The following is a 17,394-nucleotide window of genomic DNA, read 5'->3' on the forward strand; positions in this document are numbered from 1 at the left end:
AGACAGGGAGGGCTACTGCCCCTTCATTGTACCCATTTATCCATCTCTAAGTGGGAACATTCCTAAACTTAAGTACAAAGAAGTGAATGAAGAAAAGTATTTGCATGTATAAATCTGTGTGTCTTCCACTTTGTCCCAGATGTCCTAAATTTAAACATTCTTCTAACCTAGGAAAATCCAGTATTTTAATGTGGACAACTGCACAATGGCTGTCGGAACAACAATGCGTATTTGCATAGTGATACATTTGCAAAATGTGTCATAGTTTGCTCCTTGCCCTTCCATGAACCAGAGAATTATTTCAGTTTATTAGTCCCCTCCCCTAAGAAGCTTCCACCAATACTCTTTTCTTTTCCCCTTTCCTTTAACTTGATTGTGAAATCAGGTATTCAACAGAGAAATTTCTCAGACTCCCACTTCTGCTTTTGAAAGCCATAAAACAGCGAGGGAGAAACTGGCAGACAGCAAATCTCTTCGAGGCACAAGGCACAACAGACTGCTCTGGGATTCTCCTCAACAATCTTCATTGCTCAAGTATGACTTTAATTCTTCCTTACGACTAGGTGCTAAGGGAGCCTCTCTGTCTCTCTCCCTCTTTGTGTGTATCTCTCTCTCTCTCTCCCCACCCCCCCATCCTCCCTCTTTTCCTCCTTCCCTCTCTGCCTCCCTCTCTCAGCATTTTGCAAAAATGCCAAGTGTAATATAATGCTTATGACTGGGGAAATATTCTGGGAATGAATACTGCTTATCTAGCAGCTGATACCCTAAAGGTTAGCATCAAAACCTCTGCTCCAGCTCTCCTAGCAAATACATTGCTAGCTGGGGTTTGGTTTAGTAAATGCTTTTCTCTACACCCAAAGGACTTCTCTTTTATACATTCATTCATTCACTCAGAGATCACTTATTTGCATGCCTGCCATGTACTGGGTGCTGAGAGAAATCACATGTGAACGTAGCCATCATGGGGAAGTCACTCATTTTCTCCTTTTTACACAGGTATCTGAAGTAGCCATGGCAGAAGTACCTGAACTCGCCAGTGAAATGATGGCTTACTACAGGTCAGTGGGGACACTGAGACAAGTAACATGAGCAGGGCTCCTCTTTCAAGAGTAGAGTGTTATCTGTGCTTGGAGACAAGATTTTCCCCCTAAATTGCCTCTTTCAGTGGCAAATAGGGTTCCAAGTAAATCTGGTTGAAACACTACTTTCCCATTATAAGTCCCTCCAGCCTTGGGGTCTGGATGCTATCCGGAAGTGTTGTTGCAAGGGCTTCCCGCACAGGCAAATGGGGAGAAAAGATTCCAAGCTGACAATACAAGGAATCCCTTTGCAAAGTGTGGCTTGGAGGGAGAGGGAGAGCTCAGATTTTAGCTGACTCTGCTGGGCTAGAGGTTAGGCCTCAAGATCCGACAGGGAGCACCCAGGGTGCCCACCTGCCAGGCCTAGAATCTGCCTTCTAGATTGTTCTGCACATATCACTGTGGAACTTGCCAGGTGTTTTCAGGCAGCTTTGAGTGACAGGTTGTTTGCAGTTTCTTATCAACAGTCAAGTCTTGTACACAGGGAAGGAAAAATAAACCTGTTTAGAAGACATAATTGAGACATGTCCCTGTTTTTATTATAGCGGCAACGAGGATGACTTGTTCTTTGAAGTCGATGGCCCTAAAGAGATGAAGGTAAGACTGTGGGTTTAGCTCCCAACCCAAAGAAGGGCTCTAACACAGGGAAAGCTCAAAGAAAATAGTGCTGGGCCACTTTGATGCCATGGTATTTTGTTTTAGAACAACTTTAACCTCTTCCAGTGAGACACAGGATGCACCACTTGCTGACCTGGCCACCTGGTCACCATATCATCATAATCACTCACTAATGGTGGTGGTGGTGGCCACACTTGGTGGTGACAGGGGAGGAGGAGTGATAAGGTTTCCCATTTCGTAGTAGGAAGACAGCCAAGTCTTCAACACAAATTTGATTCTCCTTTTAGGAGATGGGTTCAGCCTATGCCAATCACTTGAGTTAAACTCTGAAATCAAGAGATGATCTTGAGAACTAACATATGTCTACTCCTTTTGAGTAGAATAGTTTTTTGCTCCATGGGGTGAAGCTTATAGCAACAAGACATAGATGATGTAAACAAAAAGATTGAGACTTGAAAGAAAACCATTCACTTGCTGTGTGACCTTGACAAGTCATTTTACCCTCTCTGGACCTCATCTGAAACATAAAGGGCTGAGTTGGATGATCTCTGAGATGCCAGCATCCAGCAACCTTCAGTTCTGAAATATTTTCAGTTGTAGCTAACGGCATTTGGGCAGCAAATGAGCATTTTTCAGACTCATCCTTACAGAGAGCCATGTTATATTCCTGCCGTCCCTTCTGTTTTATATGATGCTCAGTAACCTTTTCTAGGTGGCCCAGCCATCAGCCTAGCTAGGGCAGTTGTGCAGGTTAGGAGGCAGCCACTTTTCTCTGGCTTTATTTTATTCCAGTTTGTGACAGCCTCCCCTAGCCTCATAATCCAGTCCTCAGTCTTGTTAAAAACACATTTCTCTAAAAGTCCTAAGACTGGCATAACTGGTTGGCTCCAGCTGTAGGAGGAGCCCATTGGCTTGTCTGCCTGGCCTTTGCCCCCATTGCCTTTTCCAGCAGCTTGGCTCTGCTCCAGGCAGGAAATTCTCTCCTGCTCAACTTCCTTTTGTGCACTTAGAGGTCTCTTTAACTGTCTTTCAAGCCTTTGAACCATTATCATGCCTTGAGGCAACCTCAGTTAAGCTTTAATACTGAGCTTCTCTGAATAAGAGGAAAGTGGTAACATTTCACAAAAAGTAACTACTCTTACAGGATTTGCAGAATGCCTATGAGACAGTGTTATGAAAAAGAAAAAAAAAGGAATGGTGTAGAAAAATTGAATACTTGCTGAGTGAGCATAGGTGAATGGAAAATGTTATGGTCATCAGCATGATAAAGCAAATCATAGTGTGACAGCATTAGGGATACAAAAAGATATAGAAAACGTATACATGTATGGTGTAGGTGAGGCATGTACAAAAAAGATGAACAAGGTAGAAATGGGATTTATTCTAAAAGAATAGCCTGTAAGGTGATAGAAAGCCCACATTCTAGTCCTGAGTCTTCCTCTAACCTGCCATGTGCTCTTGAGTACACCCTTAACCTCCTTGAGCTTCACAGAGGGATAATCTTTTTATTTTATTTTATTTCATTATTTTATGACACAGAGTCTCACACTGTTGCCCAGGCTGGAGGGCAATGGTACAATCTCGGCTTACTGCAACCTCCGCCTCCCAAGTTCAAGCGATTCTCGTGCCTCAGTCTCTTGAATAGTTGGGATTATAGGCGTGCCCCACCACACCCAGCTAATTTTTGTATTTTTAGTAGAGAAGGGGTTTCACCATGTTGGCCAGGCTGGTTTTGAACTCCTGACCTCAAATGATTCGCCCACCTTGACCTCCCAAAGTATTCGGATTACAGGCATGAACCACCACGCCTGGCCCAGAGCGGGATGATCTTTAGAAGCTCAGGATTCTTTCAAGCCCCTTCCTCCTCTCTGAGCTTTGTCCTCTCTGATGTCAAAGCACGGTTCCTGGTAGGACCACCTCACCAGGTTCCCTCCCTCACTCTCTCTGCAGTGCTCCTTCCAGGATCTAGACCTCTGCCCTCTGGATGGCGTCATCCAGCTACGACTCTCCCATGAGCACTACAGCAAGGGCTTCCGGCAGGCCGTGTCGGTTGTTGTAGCCATGGAGAAGCTAAGGAAGATGCTGGTTCCCTGCCCACAGACCTTCCAGGACAATGACCTGAGCACCTTGTTTCCCTTCATCTTTGAAGAAGGTACTTAGCCAAGAGCAGGCAGTAAATCTCTACTTGTGTCCTCTTAGAAGCCATCATGCACCAGCCAACTCAATTCCCCCAGAGCCGAAGCCCTTTAAAGGTAGAAGGCCCAGCAGGGAGAAAAAACAAAGAAGGCTGGAAACCAAAGCAATCATCTCTTTAGTGGAAACTATTATTAAGAAGATCTTGATTGCTACTGACATTTGCAACTCCCTAACTCTTTCTCAGGGGCCTTTCACTTACATTGTCACCAAGATGTTCAGATGTTGGTAACCTCCCTATGGGCCAGTGTTATGACCATCACCATTTTACCTGAGTAGCTCTGTTGCTCATCCACAGTGAGCAGTAAAAGAGCTGAAGCTGGAACCCATGTCTAATAGTGTCAGGTCCAGTGTTCTTAGTCACCCCATTCCCAGCTTCGTCCTCACCAGTGTTGTCATCAGACTTTGACCGTATATGCTCAGGTGTCCTCCAAGAAATCAATTCTGCTGCCTCACCTCACAAGGCCTGCCCTTCTGATTTTATACCTAAACAACATGTGCTCCACATTTCAGAACCTATCTTCCTCGACACATGCAATAACGACGCTTATGTGCATGATGCACCTGTACGATCACTGCACTGCACACTCCGGGATGCACAGCTAAAAAGCTTGGTGATGTCTGGTCCATATGAACTGAAAGCTCTCCACCTCCAGGGACAGGATCTGGAGCAACAAGGTAAATGCAAACATCCTGGTTTCCCTGCCTGGCCTCCTGACAACTTGCTAATTCTCCATGTTTCAAACAAAGTAGAAAGTGAATTTAAGGCAAATGATCAACACAAGTGAAAAGAAACATTAAAAAAGAATATACAAACTTTGGTCCTAGAAATGGCACATTTGATTGCACTGGCCAGTGCATTTGTTAACAGGAGTGTGACCCTGAGAAATTAGACGGCTCAAGCACTCCCGGGACCCTGTCCACCCAAGTCTTTTGGGCATAGTACAATGTCAATTCTTCCACAATATGGGGTCATTTGATGGACGAGGCCTAACTGCCTGTGGGTTCTCTCTTCCTGTTGTTGAGGCTGAAACAAGAATGCTGGAGCGATAATGTGTCCATTCCCCTCCCCAGCCTTGCCCCCTTGCCCCAACATCCGTCCCACCCAATGCCAGGTGGTTCCTTGTAGGGAAATTTTACTGCCCAGCAGGAACTTATATCTCTCCGCTGTAACCGGCAAATGTTTGAAGTGCGGTGAGTCCATCATGAGCTGTGGTGATCTTCCTGGCATCGTGCCACAGTAGCCAAAGCCTGTGTACAGGAGTGTGGGCAACTAAGGCTGCTGACCTTGAAAGGCAGCCTCACTCAGGGCGAAGCTATTTGCTCTCAGCCAGGCCAAGAAAATCCTGTTTCTTTGGAATCGGGTAGTAAGAGTGATCCCAGGGCCTCTAAGTGACACTGCTGTGACTGAGGAAGATCAAAATGAGTGTCTCTCTTTGGAGCCACTTTCCCAGCTCAGCCTCTCCTCTCCCAGTTTCTTCCCACGGGCTACTCTCTGTTCCTGAAACAGTTCTGGTGCCTGATTTCAGGCAGAAGTACAGCTTCACCTCTTTCCTTGCCTTCCACATTGATCAAGTCGTACTGCTCCTGTGGATGGGCACATTGCCAGCCAGTGACACAATAGCTTCCTTCCTTCCTTCCTTCAGCGTTTAAGATGTAGACCCTCTTTCATTCTCCATTTCCACTTCTATGAGGCTCTGAGAAACCCTCAGGCCTTTGAAGGGAGACCCTAAATCAATGAAATGACCCTGATATTGTCTGGGAGAAGTCAAGTTATCCTGTCTCTTAGGCCAAGGAACCAGAGGATACCAAATTACATGTGTCCTACTCATGGGGCCCAGGGGTTGGGCTGACCCTGCACTGCTGTGTCCCTAACCACAAGACCCCCTTCTTTCTTCAGTGGTGTTCTCCATGTCCTTTGTACAAGGAGAAGAAAGTAATGACAAAATACCTGTGGCCTTGGGCCTCAAGGCAAAGAACCTGTACCTGTCCTGCGTGTTGAAAGATGATAAGCCCACTCTACAGCTGGAGGTAAGTGAATGCTATGGAATGAAGCCCTTCTCAGTCTCCAGCTATCACTTATAACCATCTTCTATCACTCACAACCACCTTCTCCCCGCCCCCATCCCTAGGAAAAGCTGGGAACAGGTCTATTTGACAATGTTGCATTAATGTAAATAAATTTAACATAATTTTTAAATGCATGCAACTTTCAATTCTGCTGCAGAAAATTACATCATTTTTCTGCTGTTATTGTATCCTACCATAGTTATGACCCCAACAGATTATATATTGTTAGGGCTGCTCTCATTTGATAGACACTTTGGGAAATAAATGACTTAAAGGATCCCATTATCACGTCCACTCCACTCCCAAAATCACCACCACTATCACCTCCAGCTTTCCCAGCAAAAGCTACATTTCCAAGTTGATGTCATTCTAGGACCATAGGGAAAAATACAGTAAAAAGCCCCTGGAAAATAGGTACTTCAAGAAGCTCTAGCCTAATTTTCACTTAAAAAAAAATTCACCTACATTATATTATGCTCCTCAGCATTTGGCACTAAGCTTTAGAAAAGAAGAAGAGCTCTTTTAGTAACCACACAGAAAGTTGGGGGCCCATTTATAACTCAGGAGTCTGGCTCCTGATCCTGTGACCCGCTCATCAGTTTCCTCTCTGGCCAACCCAAAGAACATCTTTCCCATGGCATCTTTGTCCCTTGCCTCACAAAAATTCTTCTTTCTCTTTTGCTGCAGAGCGTAGATCCCAAAAATTACCCAAAGAAGAAGATGGAAAAGCGATTTGTCTTCAACAAGATAGAAATCAATAACAAGCTGGAATTTGAGTCTGCCCAATTCCCCAACTGGTACATCAGCACCTCTCAAGCAGAAAACATGCCCGTCTTCCTGGGAGGGACCAAAGGTGGCCAGGATATAACTGACTTCACCATGCAATTTGTGTCTTCCTAAAGAGAGCTGTACCCAGAAGGTCCTGCGCTGAATGTAGACTCAATCCATAGGACTGGCAGAAAGGGAACAGAAAGGTTTTGAGTGTGGCTATAGCCTGGACTTTCCTGTTGTCTACACCAGTGCCCAACTGCCTGCCTTAGGACAGTGCTAAGAAGATCTCCTGTCCATCAGCCAGGACAGTCAGCTCCCTCCTTTCAGGGCCAATCCTCAGCCCCTTTGTTGAGCCAGGCCTCTCTTACCTCTCCTACTCACTTAAGCCCACCTGACAGAAACCATGGCCACATTTGGTTCTAAGAAAGCCTCTGTTCTTTGCTCCCACATTCTGATGAGCAACTGCTTCCCTATTTATTTATTTGTTTGTTTATTTTATTGATTATTCTATTTAATTTATTCAAGGGGGCAAGAAGTAGCAGTGTCTGTAATAGAACCCAGTTTTTATAGCTATTCAATTCAACTTGGACTGGTGAGCTCTCTTTAAATTAAGTCCTTTAATTAAGACTGAAAATACATAAGCTTAGATTATTTAAATGGGAATATTTATAAATGAGCAAATATGACCATACTATTCACTGGTTCTGAAATAAACTTCACTGTAAAAAAAAAAAAAAAAAGGTCTTTCCTGATCATTGACTTGTCTTGGATTTGACCCTGAACAGTAAAGATAAACAGGGCTGTGAGAGTTCTTGGGGTACTAGAAGCCCACTCCCTATTGCTGAGTGCTGCAAAGTACCTAGAAACATCCTTGGCCACTGAAAACTATCCTCCTCACCCATCCCCTTTATTTCTGGTGTTCAACAAAAGGATATTCAGTGCACATCTGGAACAGGATCAGCTGACGCACTGCAGGGAGTCAGGATTGGTAGTAACAGCTACCAGTGATTTCTCTGTCAATGCACCAAACATCTGTTGAGCAAGCACTATGTACTAGGAGCTGGGAGTGCAGAGACAAGAAGGGTAACAAGTTCCTCCTCAGGAGAGGCAGATAGGTACAAGCAAAAACAAGGCAACATGACAAGTAGAGTAAGATAAAATACAAAAGGAGTATCCAGGAAGGAGTGAGGAGAGTGACATAAGAATCAAGCCTAAAGGGATAAACAGAAAATTTCCCCACATGGGCTGGGCACAGTGGCTTACGCCTGTAATCCCAGCACTTTGGGTGGCAGAGGCAGGAAGATCGCTTGAGCCCAGGAGTTCAAGACCAGTCTGGACAACATAGTGAGACCCCCATCTCTACAAAAAAATAAATAAAACAATCAGCCAGGCATGCTGGCATGCACCTGTAGTCCTAGCTAGTTGGGAAGCTGACCCTAGAGGATTGCTTGAGCCCAGAAGTTCAAGACTGCTGTGAGCTATGATCACACCATTGCACTCCAGCCTGGGTGACAGAGTGAGACCCCATCTCTAAAAACTGTTTCCAGATAGAAAAGAAAAGAAAAGAAAAGGCCCTCAGGTAGAAGAACCAGCATGAACAAGGACATGGGGGTATAAGAATGAATGATGGAAAAAGTACACTTTCAGAATTGCGGAAATCACCAGAAGCAAAGTCAAAGCACAAAACGAGCCAGGGGAAAAGTATTTGCAACTCAAATCCTAGGTAAAGAGACAATTTGCTTCACATGTAAAGAACTGCCTCAAAACATTAAAAAAAAAAAAAAGAACAAAACTCCAGCAAAACAAGAGGCAAGGGATCTTAACAGTCTGTTCACAGAAAAGAAAATACTATTTGATCTTGGGCAGAGTAAAACAATTTGATCTTGGGCAGAAAAAAACCAATGTTTAACATTGTAATAAGAAAGTCAAATTAAAAGCACTTTAAGATACTAGTATTTTCCCATCAGATTGACAAAGATCAAAAGTTTAACAAGAGACCTTGTTGGTTAAACTGCCAGGAAATCCCCACTATTAAATATTACATATGGGACTATAAATTGATATGACCCTTATAGAACAAAATTTGTTAACTATGAAAATCACAAGTGCACTTCCCCTTTGATCCAGCAATTTCACTCCTGGAGATTTATCCTACAGATGGACATAACCCATGTGAAATGAAAAATGATCAAAATTATTCATTGCACATCATTTGTAATAGGAAAAATTGGAAGTAACCCAAGTGTCTATCAACAAGAGACTGGCTAAATGAAGTAAAGGACATAGAATACTAGGCAGCTATAGAGAAGAATGAGAAAGCACTCTGGTATTGTTTGGATCTGTGTCCCAGCCCAAATCTCATGTGAAATTGTAATCTCCGATGTTGGAGGCGGGGCCTAGTGTGGGGTGATCGGATCAAAGGGGTGGAGTTCTTATGAGTGGTTTAGCACTATCCCTTTGGTGCTGTTCTCATGATAGAGTTCTCACAAGATCTGGTTGTTTAAAAGTATGTGGCATTCTTTCTCTCTCTCTCTTTCTCTCTCTCTCTCTCAGTCCTGCTCCTGCCATGTAAGACACCCACTCCCATTTTGTCTTCTGCATGAGTAAAAGCTTCCAAAGGCCTCCCCAGAAGCAGATGCTGCCATGCTTCCTGTGGAACAGCCTATGAAGCTGTGAGCCAATTAAACCTCTTTTCTTTATAAATTACCCAATCTCAGGTATTTCCTTATAGCAATGCAAGGACTGACTAATACACGCTGTCTGCACGAATATGAAATCCTCTCCAAGACATGCTGATAGCTGAAAAAGAACAAGATGCAGACCGTATTTATGATATACTAACTCTGATGTAACAAAAGGGAGGAGAAGAAGGGCAATACATTCTACTGTGTGTGTATTTTATTTTTTTAATTCTGGAAGATACATAAGAAATGAATAAAGTAGTTGTCAGAGGCTGAGGAATAAGATATACAGGGACAGGTGTGGGAGCAGGAGCAAGACACTTCTATGAACACATTTTATACAGTTTGGGAGTTTTTTGTGTGTTTTCTTTTTCTTTTTCTTTTTTTTTTTTTTTTTTTTTTTGAGACAAGGTCTCGCTGTCACCCAGGCTGGAGAGCAGTGGTACAGTCATGGCTCACTGCAGCCTTAAACTCCCAGGCTCAAGCAATCCTCCTACCCTAGCCACCTGATCAGCTGGGACTACAAGCATATGGTACTATATTAGTCCATTCTCACACTGCTATAAAGAATGACCTGAGACTGGGTAATTTACAAAGAAAAGAGGTCTAACCAATTCACAGTTCTATAGGCTGTATAGGAAGCATGGCTGGAAGGCTTCAGGAAACTTACAATCATGGCAGAAGACAAAGGTGAAACACGCACATCTTCCTGTGGCAGAGCAGAAGAGAGAAAGAGAGTGAAGGGGAAGGTGTTACACACTTTAAAACAAACAGGTATTGGGAGAACTCACTCACTATCATGAGAACAGCAAGGGAGAAACCACCCCCATGATCCAATCACCTCCCACCAGGACCCTCCTTCAACATTGAGAATTAAAATTCAACATGAGATTTGCGTTGGGTCACAGAGCCAGACCATATCATCTGCCATGCCCAGCTAATTTTTCTTTTTAACATTTTGTAAACACAGGGTCTCACTATGCTGCCCAGGCTGGTCTTGAACTCCTGGGCTCAAGTGATCCTCCCGCCTCAGCCTCCCAAATTGCTAGGATTACAGGCATAAGGAGCCATGCCTGGTCTACAATTTGACTTTTCAATCATGTAAATATATTATTCAGAAATAAAATAATAATTTTTAAAGATTTTATCCAAGAAAAAAATATCTGACTTCTTGTGGAAAGACAACCATTGAGTTGAGGGAGCTGCTAGTCCTCAGCAGCTCACCCTCAGTACCCTCCTTCTTTGTCTGTAGGGACAGGCTGTGGCTTATCCTATAGGCTTGGGCTGGAGTCAGCAAGCACCTGGGCTGGCAGAAGATAAAAGATGCAAAGGTGAGGGAAAGCAAACATGGCCTGGAAGACAGACTTGGCGGGTGGGTGGCTGCTACAACACCCTGGTCAGAGGTACAGGGGTAAGTCAGCGTGTCTTCTGCACAGACCTCTTCCCCACCTCATTCTTCATTTCCCATACAGCCTTGCTGAGTTATTCACAAACATCTGACTCAACTGGAAGCTGGCGTGAGGATGACCTAAAGGACTGGTGTGCTGCCTGCCCAGGGCTGTGGGCCATAGTCATAGCCCAGAGCCTCCTCCTAGCTTTTAGCACATCTCACCCACATCCTGGGTCCTTAATTAGCAATATGGAGGCAAGCCAAGTGATAAGATTGTATCCCTGGGAAGTCCAGAAGCACTCCTTTTCTCATTTGTATAAGCATAATGGTTTGCTTACATAAATAATCATGAAAATTCAGGCCAGGCGCAGTGGTTCGCACCTGTAATCCCAGCACTAGAGAGACCGAGGCGGGCAGATCACAAGTCAGGAGATCGAGACCATCCTGGCTAACACGGTGAAACCCTGTCTCTACTAAAAATACAAAAAAGTTAGCTGGGCATGGTGGCGGGCACCTGTAGTCCCAGCTACTCGGGAGGCTGAGGCAGGAGAATGGTGTGAACCCACGAGGCGGAGCTTGCAGTGAGCCGAGATCAAGCCACTGCACTCCAGCCTGGGCAACACAGCATGACTCCGTCTCAAAAAAAGAAAAAAAAAGAAAATTCAAATCCCTCTCAGAAAGCAGGTCATAAAACCATGAAATGCAGCATGTGGGCCAGAATCACAGGGAAAGGTAGGTCTTGGAGGGGAAAGGATGGCAGGGAGGAAGAAAGCAGGGTGCCAGGGGCCCTGGGTTGCTGTCCAAGTCAGGCAGCTCACTGTCTCTGAGAACATTTCACTTTCTGGTAAACGGGGCAGTTGGAGATAGAAGGGTTGGATGAATGCCAAGAGTGAGCACAGCTGAGATCAGTGCTGTGCCTGCAGTCCAGGCTGGAGTAGAAATCCTGGGCCCATCTTACCTCTGACCCCATTTCCTCCTCTGTAATAATGCAGGGGTGGGGGAAAGTTCTGGTCATCAGCTCTAGCATTCCATGGTTCATTTCCTCATCAGTGATGGAAAATCACCAAGCAAGAGAACAGGATGGAGAATAACTGGATGGGTGCAATCAGAGGTGCTATTTCAGATGAGGTGGCCAGGGAAGGCCCTCTGAAAAGGTGGCTTGAGCAGGTGCCTGAATGTAGAGAAGCTACCAATGATGCAAAGATCTGGGGTACAGCATGCCAAACAGAGGTAATGCAAGTGCAAAGGCCCCGAGGTTGGACGTGGGCTTAGCACAAATGTGGCATGGCAAGAAGGCCGGTGCGGCTGAAGCAGCCTGAGCAATAGGTGGAGGGGCTGAGAGGACAGAGGGGCAGGAAAGAGCCAGGCCTGGGTAGGAGAGGTGTCAACTTGGTGTGTGATGCAAAGCCCTTGGAGGTTCTCAAACACAAAAGGGATGATCTAATATATGGTTTTAAAAATGCCACTCTTGCTATGAAAAATTGACCCTGGGGGAAGGAGGAGTAGAAATGTCAAAAGTGGAAGCAGACCAATCAGGAGGCCAGGGCAATGGACTGTGCAGGAGAGACTGACATCTTAGACTTGGGCAATAGGAGAAAAGATGGTGAGGATTATATTCTGGGGATAAAGGCAACAGAACTAGCTGATGGTGTCAACGTAGGAGATGAGGGAAAGAAAGAAATCAAGCATTCATAGGTTTGAGGGTTGACTAACTGGGGGTATTTAACAGAAATGGAGAAGTCTGGGGAAGGGGCAAGTATTGTGGGAGCAGGGGTCAAAAGTTATGTATTTTAGCCAAGTTAATTAATATTTGAGATAAGATGTCAAACAGTCAATTGAATACAAAATCTGAATCTTAGCCCGAGCAGGTCTCACACCTGTAATCCCAGCACTTTGGGAGGCTGAGGTAGGTGGATCACTTGAAGCCAGGAGTTTGTGATCAGCCTAAGCAATAGAGCAAGACCCTGTCTCTACAAAAAAAAAAGAGCCAGCCAGGCATAGTGGCACATGCCTGTAGTCCCAGCTACTCAGGAAGCTGAGGCAGGAGGATCACTTGAGCCCAAGGTTCAAGGCTGCAGTGAGCTATAATCACATCACTCAACACTACACTCCAGCCTGGATGACCTCATTTATTAAAATAAAATTTTAAAAAATTAATTAAAAATAAATCCAAATCTTCCCTGAGATTCATATTCAGGAGTAACTATCATGTAGAAGGTATATAATGCCCTGGGTCACATGAAACCACCTAATGAATGCCACTGGAAAAGACAAAATAGCTAAAAACTGAGCACTGGGCACACCAGCACAGTGAGGTTGGAAGGAAGAAATGGAGCTAACAAAGGAAACAAAAGAGGAGTAGCCAGTGAGAAGAGAGAAACCTCTGGAGAGAAGAGAGAGCAAGAAAAGGTGGGTGAAGGAGAATGTGGTCCACCAGGCCCAACAATGCTGAGCAGTTGAGTAAGTGAGGACCTGGCCATTGAATTTGGCAAGAAAGAGGATGTCAGTGGCCCTAAAACAAAAGCAAAGAAGGCTTGAGGATGGAAGGCTGACTGGAGTGAACTAAGAAGAGAATGAAAGGCGGAGACAAGGAGCCAAGGAGCACTGAGACTCCCTTAAGTAGTTTTGCTGTAAAATAAAAGTGCATGTAGAGACGGGGCAGGGGGACAGAGAAATTCAGGGGTAGCTGGAGGGAGCCATGGAATCAAAAGAGGGTTTTTATGTTTAAGATGGTAGTTGTCACATAGCACATTAGTAAGTTCATATGAACCACAACGTAGGTGAGAGAGATCACTAATGCAGGAGTCAAATCCTTGCAAAGCCTCCAGAGGAGATGATGAAGGGAGGTGATGGACATCGTTCAGATGCAAGTAGGTTAGCAACTCCTAGGACAGAAACAGGAGGTAACTCCTTTCTGATTGCTCCTGTTTTCTGAATGAGATAGCACATAAAGTCCACTCAGCCATGTTAGTTCTTGAGGTCCTTGTGGCTGTCACACCTGTACAGACTGGGCTCCCCTCTCCAGCTCTTCCTCTCAGACTAAGCTGAGCTGCACTGGCCGCTGCCACATCCTCTTGGGGCCATCCTCTGCCACACTCCACATATTGCTGTGGTTTGCTTGCAACCCCTGGAAGGTCCTACTGACTGCTCCTACAAGAGTCTGAGCAGCATCTCTCCCTTACTCATTATCACATGGTGCTGTAAGCAGTGGTCACACACTTTAGCTAGTGGATGAGCCATCACAGGCAGTAAATGCAAAAGACTGCTCAGATTTTTTTTTTTTTTTTTTTTTTTTTTTTTTTTTTTTTTTTTGAGACGGAGTCTCGCGCTGTCACCCAGGCTGGAGTGCTGTGGCCGGATCTCAGCTCACTGCAAGCTCCGCCTCCGGGTTCACGCCATTCTCCTGCCTCAGCCTCCCGAGTAGCTGGGACTACAGGCGCCGCCACCTCGCCCGGCTAGTTTTTTGTAGTTTTTAGTAGAGACGGGGTTTCACCGTGTTAGTCAGGATGGTCTCGATCTCCTGACCTCGTGATCCGCCCGTCTCGGGACTGCTCAGATTTTAAAGCACCCATTAATCAGTAGAATGAGTTTAGAATTGTAGTCATCAACACACATTTTAAAAAAAAACAAAAAACAAAAAATAAAAACAGGAACTAAAAAAGTTAGTTGAGTAGAATAAAGCAATAAAAGATATTAACTACAAACCAGATAGGAGGTGTAAAATTGTACCTACATAAATCAGGTGGAAAAAGTTGAAAGCAGTTAAGATAAAATAGGTAAGCATGACATTTAAAAGGTATTCATGGGACTTGGTTACGAAACCAACTCACAACTAAAATGTTTTAGGGCCTTTCGCTGACTTAGGAGCCTGATCCCAACTCTGAGAATGACTCAGTGTGTTACCCTGTGGCTAGTGTAGACCAATGACCCTGTCTCAGATTCACTAGCCAACAGCCCAAATCAAGTACTTAGAAACTTTGACTCAGAAACCTCAGTGTCAGAATCTTTCACCTAGGAACCACTTGTAGTGGTTAATCTGCAATTTGCACCCCTTAGTTCAGTGGCTTTACAACACTAGGGGGAAAAAAAAAGGCATAGAACTGATGACCTAAAGGAAACCCATTGCAGCAACACTTTTGCGTTAAGTTTACAAATAAGTGTTGTTTTAGAATCCTCCAGGTAATGCCTTTGTTATTTAACGTGTCTGAGACAATGCTGTACATTAAAGAATATAAAATATGACTTTGTAATCCCAATTTGAAATGTGTAATTGATATTAGACTTCTATTTTAATTTGAAATGTCTAAAACAATGTGGTTAAATTTGTAAAAAGAGTGTGAATTTTGAGTCTGATTTACTACATTTTTTTTTTTAATTTTCTTTTTTTGGAGTTTTGGGGATTGCTTAGGTGGCTAGAAAGATTTTATTCATCTGATTTTTAAGCCCGCCTTGGCAGGCTTTTGTAGTGTTTGAAAGAAAATTTGTAGTTTAAAATATTTAAGGGAACTCAATTAACTATGCTAGAAAAGAAAGTTAAGTATTTAGGAGGATTTAACATGGTGTGAAAGTTGTCAAAATCAAAATGGAGACACTAATGTTAAGAAAACCCTGATAAATGGAGCCAGGGAAGGCCATGAAGAAAGGGTTCTCATGCTTGTATCCCTGATCATGAAAAAGACTGCAAAAAACAAAACCTTGCACAAAGGCCGTTGCAACCTTACACAAAAAATACTGCTTTAAGCACATGTGCCCAGCAACTGGCTGTCCAACCTCAGACTGGCAATATCTTTGTTATTGATCTTAGTAGCCCAGCATAACTATTTCAAAACAGTGATGTAATGCTCATCTCTTTCTTTTGAAAACCTTCGTCTTCCTGTGAAAACCTTTGTCTTCTTTACTTACCCTGAATATGCACAGTTTACTATGGAGTACATATTCCTATTGCAATGCTCTATTCCCAAAGAAACATCATTTTCTTTTAGAGAGTCTCTCTCTGTGATTTAGGTTGGTGATGTAAAGCAATGACATAACTGAGCATTAATTCAAAGAGAAGTGGCTTTTCTCTGTTATATTAAAAAGAGGCCTTATAAATAGAATAGTAAGATTTGTAAGTTGACCTTAAAGCATTAAGAAAATTTAGGGGCCAGGCATGGTGGCTCACACCTGTAATCCCAGCACATTGGGAGGCTAAGACAGGAGGATCGCTTGAGCCCAGGAGCTCAAGACCAATCTGGTCAACACAGACCTCATCTTCACTAAAAATAAAAAATTGGCCAGGTGCAGTGGCTCATGCCTGTAATCCCAGCACTTTGGGAGGCTGAGGCTGGAGGATCTCTTGAGGTCAGGAGTTCAAGACCAGTCTGGCCAACATGATGAAACCCCATCTCTACTAAAAATACAAAAAGATTAGCTGGGTGTGGTGGTGGGTGACGGCAATCCCAGCTACTCGGGAGGCTGATGGCAGAGGAATCACTTGAACCCGGCAGGCGGAGGCTGCAGTTAGCTGAGATAGTCCCACTGCACTCCAGCCTGGGCGACTCAGCAAGACTCTGCCTCAAAAATAGTCAGGTGTGGTAATGTGTCCGGAATTGGTGAGTTTTTGGTCTCACTGACTTCAAGAATGAAGCCGCGGACCCTCGCCATGAGTGTTACGGAGTTTGTTTCTTCAGACGTTCAGATGTGTCTGGAGCGTCTTCCTTCTGGTGGGTTCGTGGTCTTGCTGTCAGGAGTGAAGCTGCAGACCTTCGTGGTGAGTGTTACAACTCTTAAAGGCAGCGCATCTGGAGTTGTCTGTTCTCCTTTCTGGTAGGTTTGTGGTCTCATTGCCTTCAAGAGTGAAGCTACAGATGCTCGCAGTGAGTGTTACAGCTCATAAAGGCAGGGTGGACCCAAAGAGTGAGCAGCAGCAAAATTTATTGCAAAGAAGGAAAGAACAAACCCTCCAGCAGCTTGCCACCACTGTTGCGGGCAGCCTGCTTTTATTCCCTTATCTGACCCCACCCACATCTGACGATTGGTCTATTTTACAGAGAGCTGATTGGTCCGCTTACAATCCTTGGGCTAGACACAGAGTGCTAGACAGAAAAGTTCTCCAAGTCCCCACTAGGTTAGCTAGATACAGAGTACCAGTTGGTGTATTTACAAACCCTGAGCTAGTCACAAAGTACTGATTGGTGTATTTACAAACCCTGAGCTAGACACAGAGTACTGATTGGTGTATACAATCCTCCCCGCTAGATGGAAAACTTCTCCAAGTCCCCATCTAGCTCAGGAGCCCAGCTGGCTTCACCTAGTGGATCCTGCAGCAGGGCTGCAGGCGGAGCTACCTGCCAGTCCCCAGCCGTGCCTGCACTCCTCAGCCCTTGGGCGGTTGATGGGACCAGGCGACACGAAGCAGGGGGTGGCGCCCGTTGGAGAGGCTGTGGCCGCGCAGGAGCCCACTGTGGTGGTGGAGCTCAGACATGGCGGGCTGCAGGTCCCCAGCCCTGCCCCACGGGGAGGCAGCTAAACCCAACCAGAATTTGAGTGCAGCGCCAGAGGGCAGGCACTGCTGGGGGACCCAGCGCAACCTCCGCAGCTGCTGGCCCAGGTG

The 17,394-nt window shown here is 44.8% G+C and overlaps 1 protein-coding gene and 1 long non-coding RNA gene across 3 annotated transcripts in view; one reads left to right on the forward strand and one right to left on the reverse strand.

Moving 5' to 3' along the window:
- LOC117062190 overlaps positions 1-17,394 on the reverse strand; it is a 92,288-nt gene that overhangs the window by 13,580 nt on the left and 61,314 nt on the right. The window lies entirely within an intron of this gene.
- Positions 391-7,458, forward strand: IL1B (interleukin 1 beta). Its single transcript, XM_033175440.1, has 7 exons — positions 391-534; positions 997-1,058; positions 1,625-1,676; positions 3,648-3,849; positions 4,404-4,568; positions 5,791-5,921; positions 6,648-7,458. The coding sequence occupies exons 2-7, from the start codon at positions 1,012-1,014 to the stop codon at positions 6,858-6,860; spliced, it is 810 nt and encodes a 269-aa protein (XP_033031331.1). The 5' UTR covers positions 391-534; positions 997-1,011; the 3' UTR covers positions 6,861-7,458.

Source organism: Trachypithecus francoisi, unplaced genomic scaffold, assembly GCF_009764315.1.
Source record: "Trachypithecus francoisi isolate TF-2019V2 unplaced genomic scaffold, Tfra_2.0 Lachesis_group17, whole genome shotgun sequence".
NCBI classification, from domain to species: Eukaryota; Metazoa; Chordata; class Mammalia; order Primates; family Cercopithecidae; genus Trachypithecus; species Trachypithecus francoisi.

What these genes read in the sequence shown, in the direction of transcription:
- IL1B (XM_033175440.1), top strand. Translation starts at nt 1,012, where the DNA reads ATGGCAGAAGTACCTGAACTCGCCAGTGAAATGATGGCTTACTACAG. An exon ending in ACAGGATCTGGAGCAACAAG is followed by an intron (nt 4,569 to 5,790) that starts GTAAATGCAAAC and finishes TTCTTTCTTCAG; the next exon opens with TGGTGTTCTCCATGTCCTTT. An exon ending in AGCCCACTCTACAGCTGGAG is followed by an intron (nt 5,922 to 6,647) that starts GTAAGTGAATGC and finishes CTTTTGCTGCAG; the next exon opens with AGCGTAGATCCCAAAAATTA.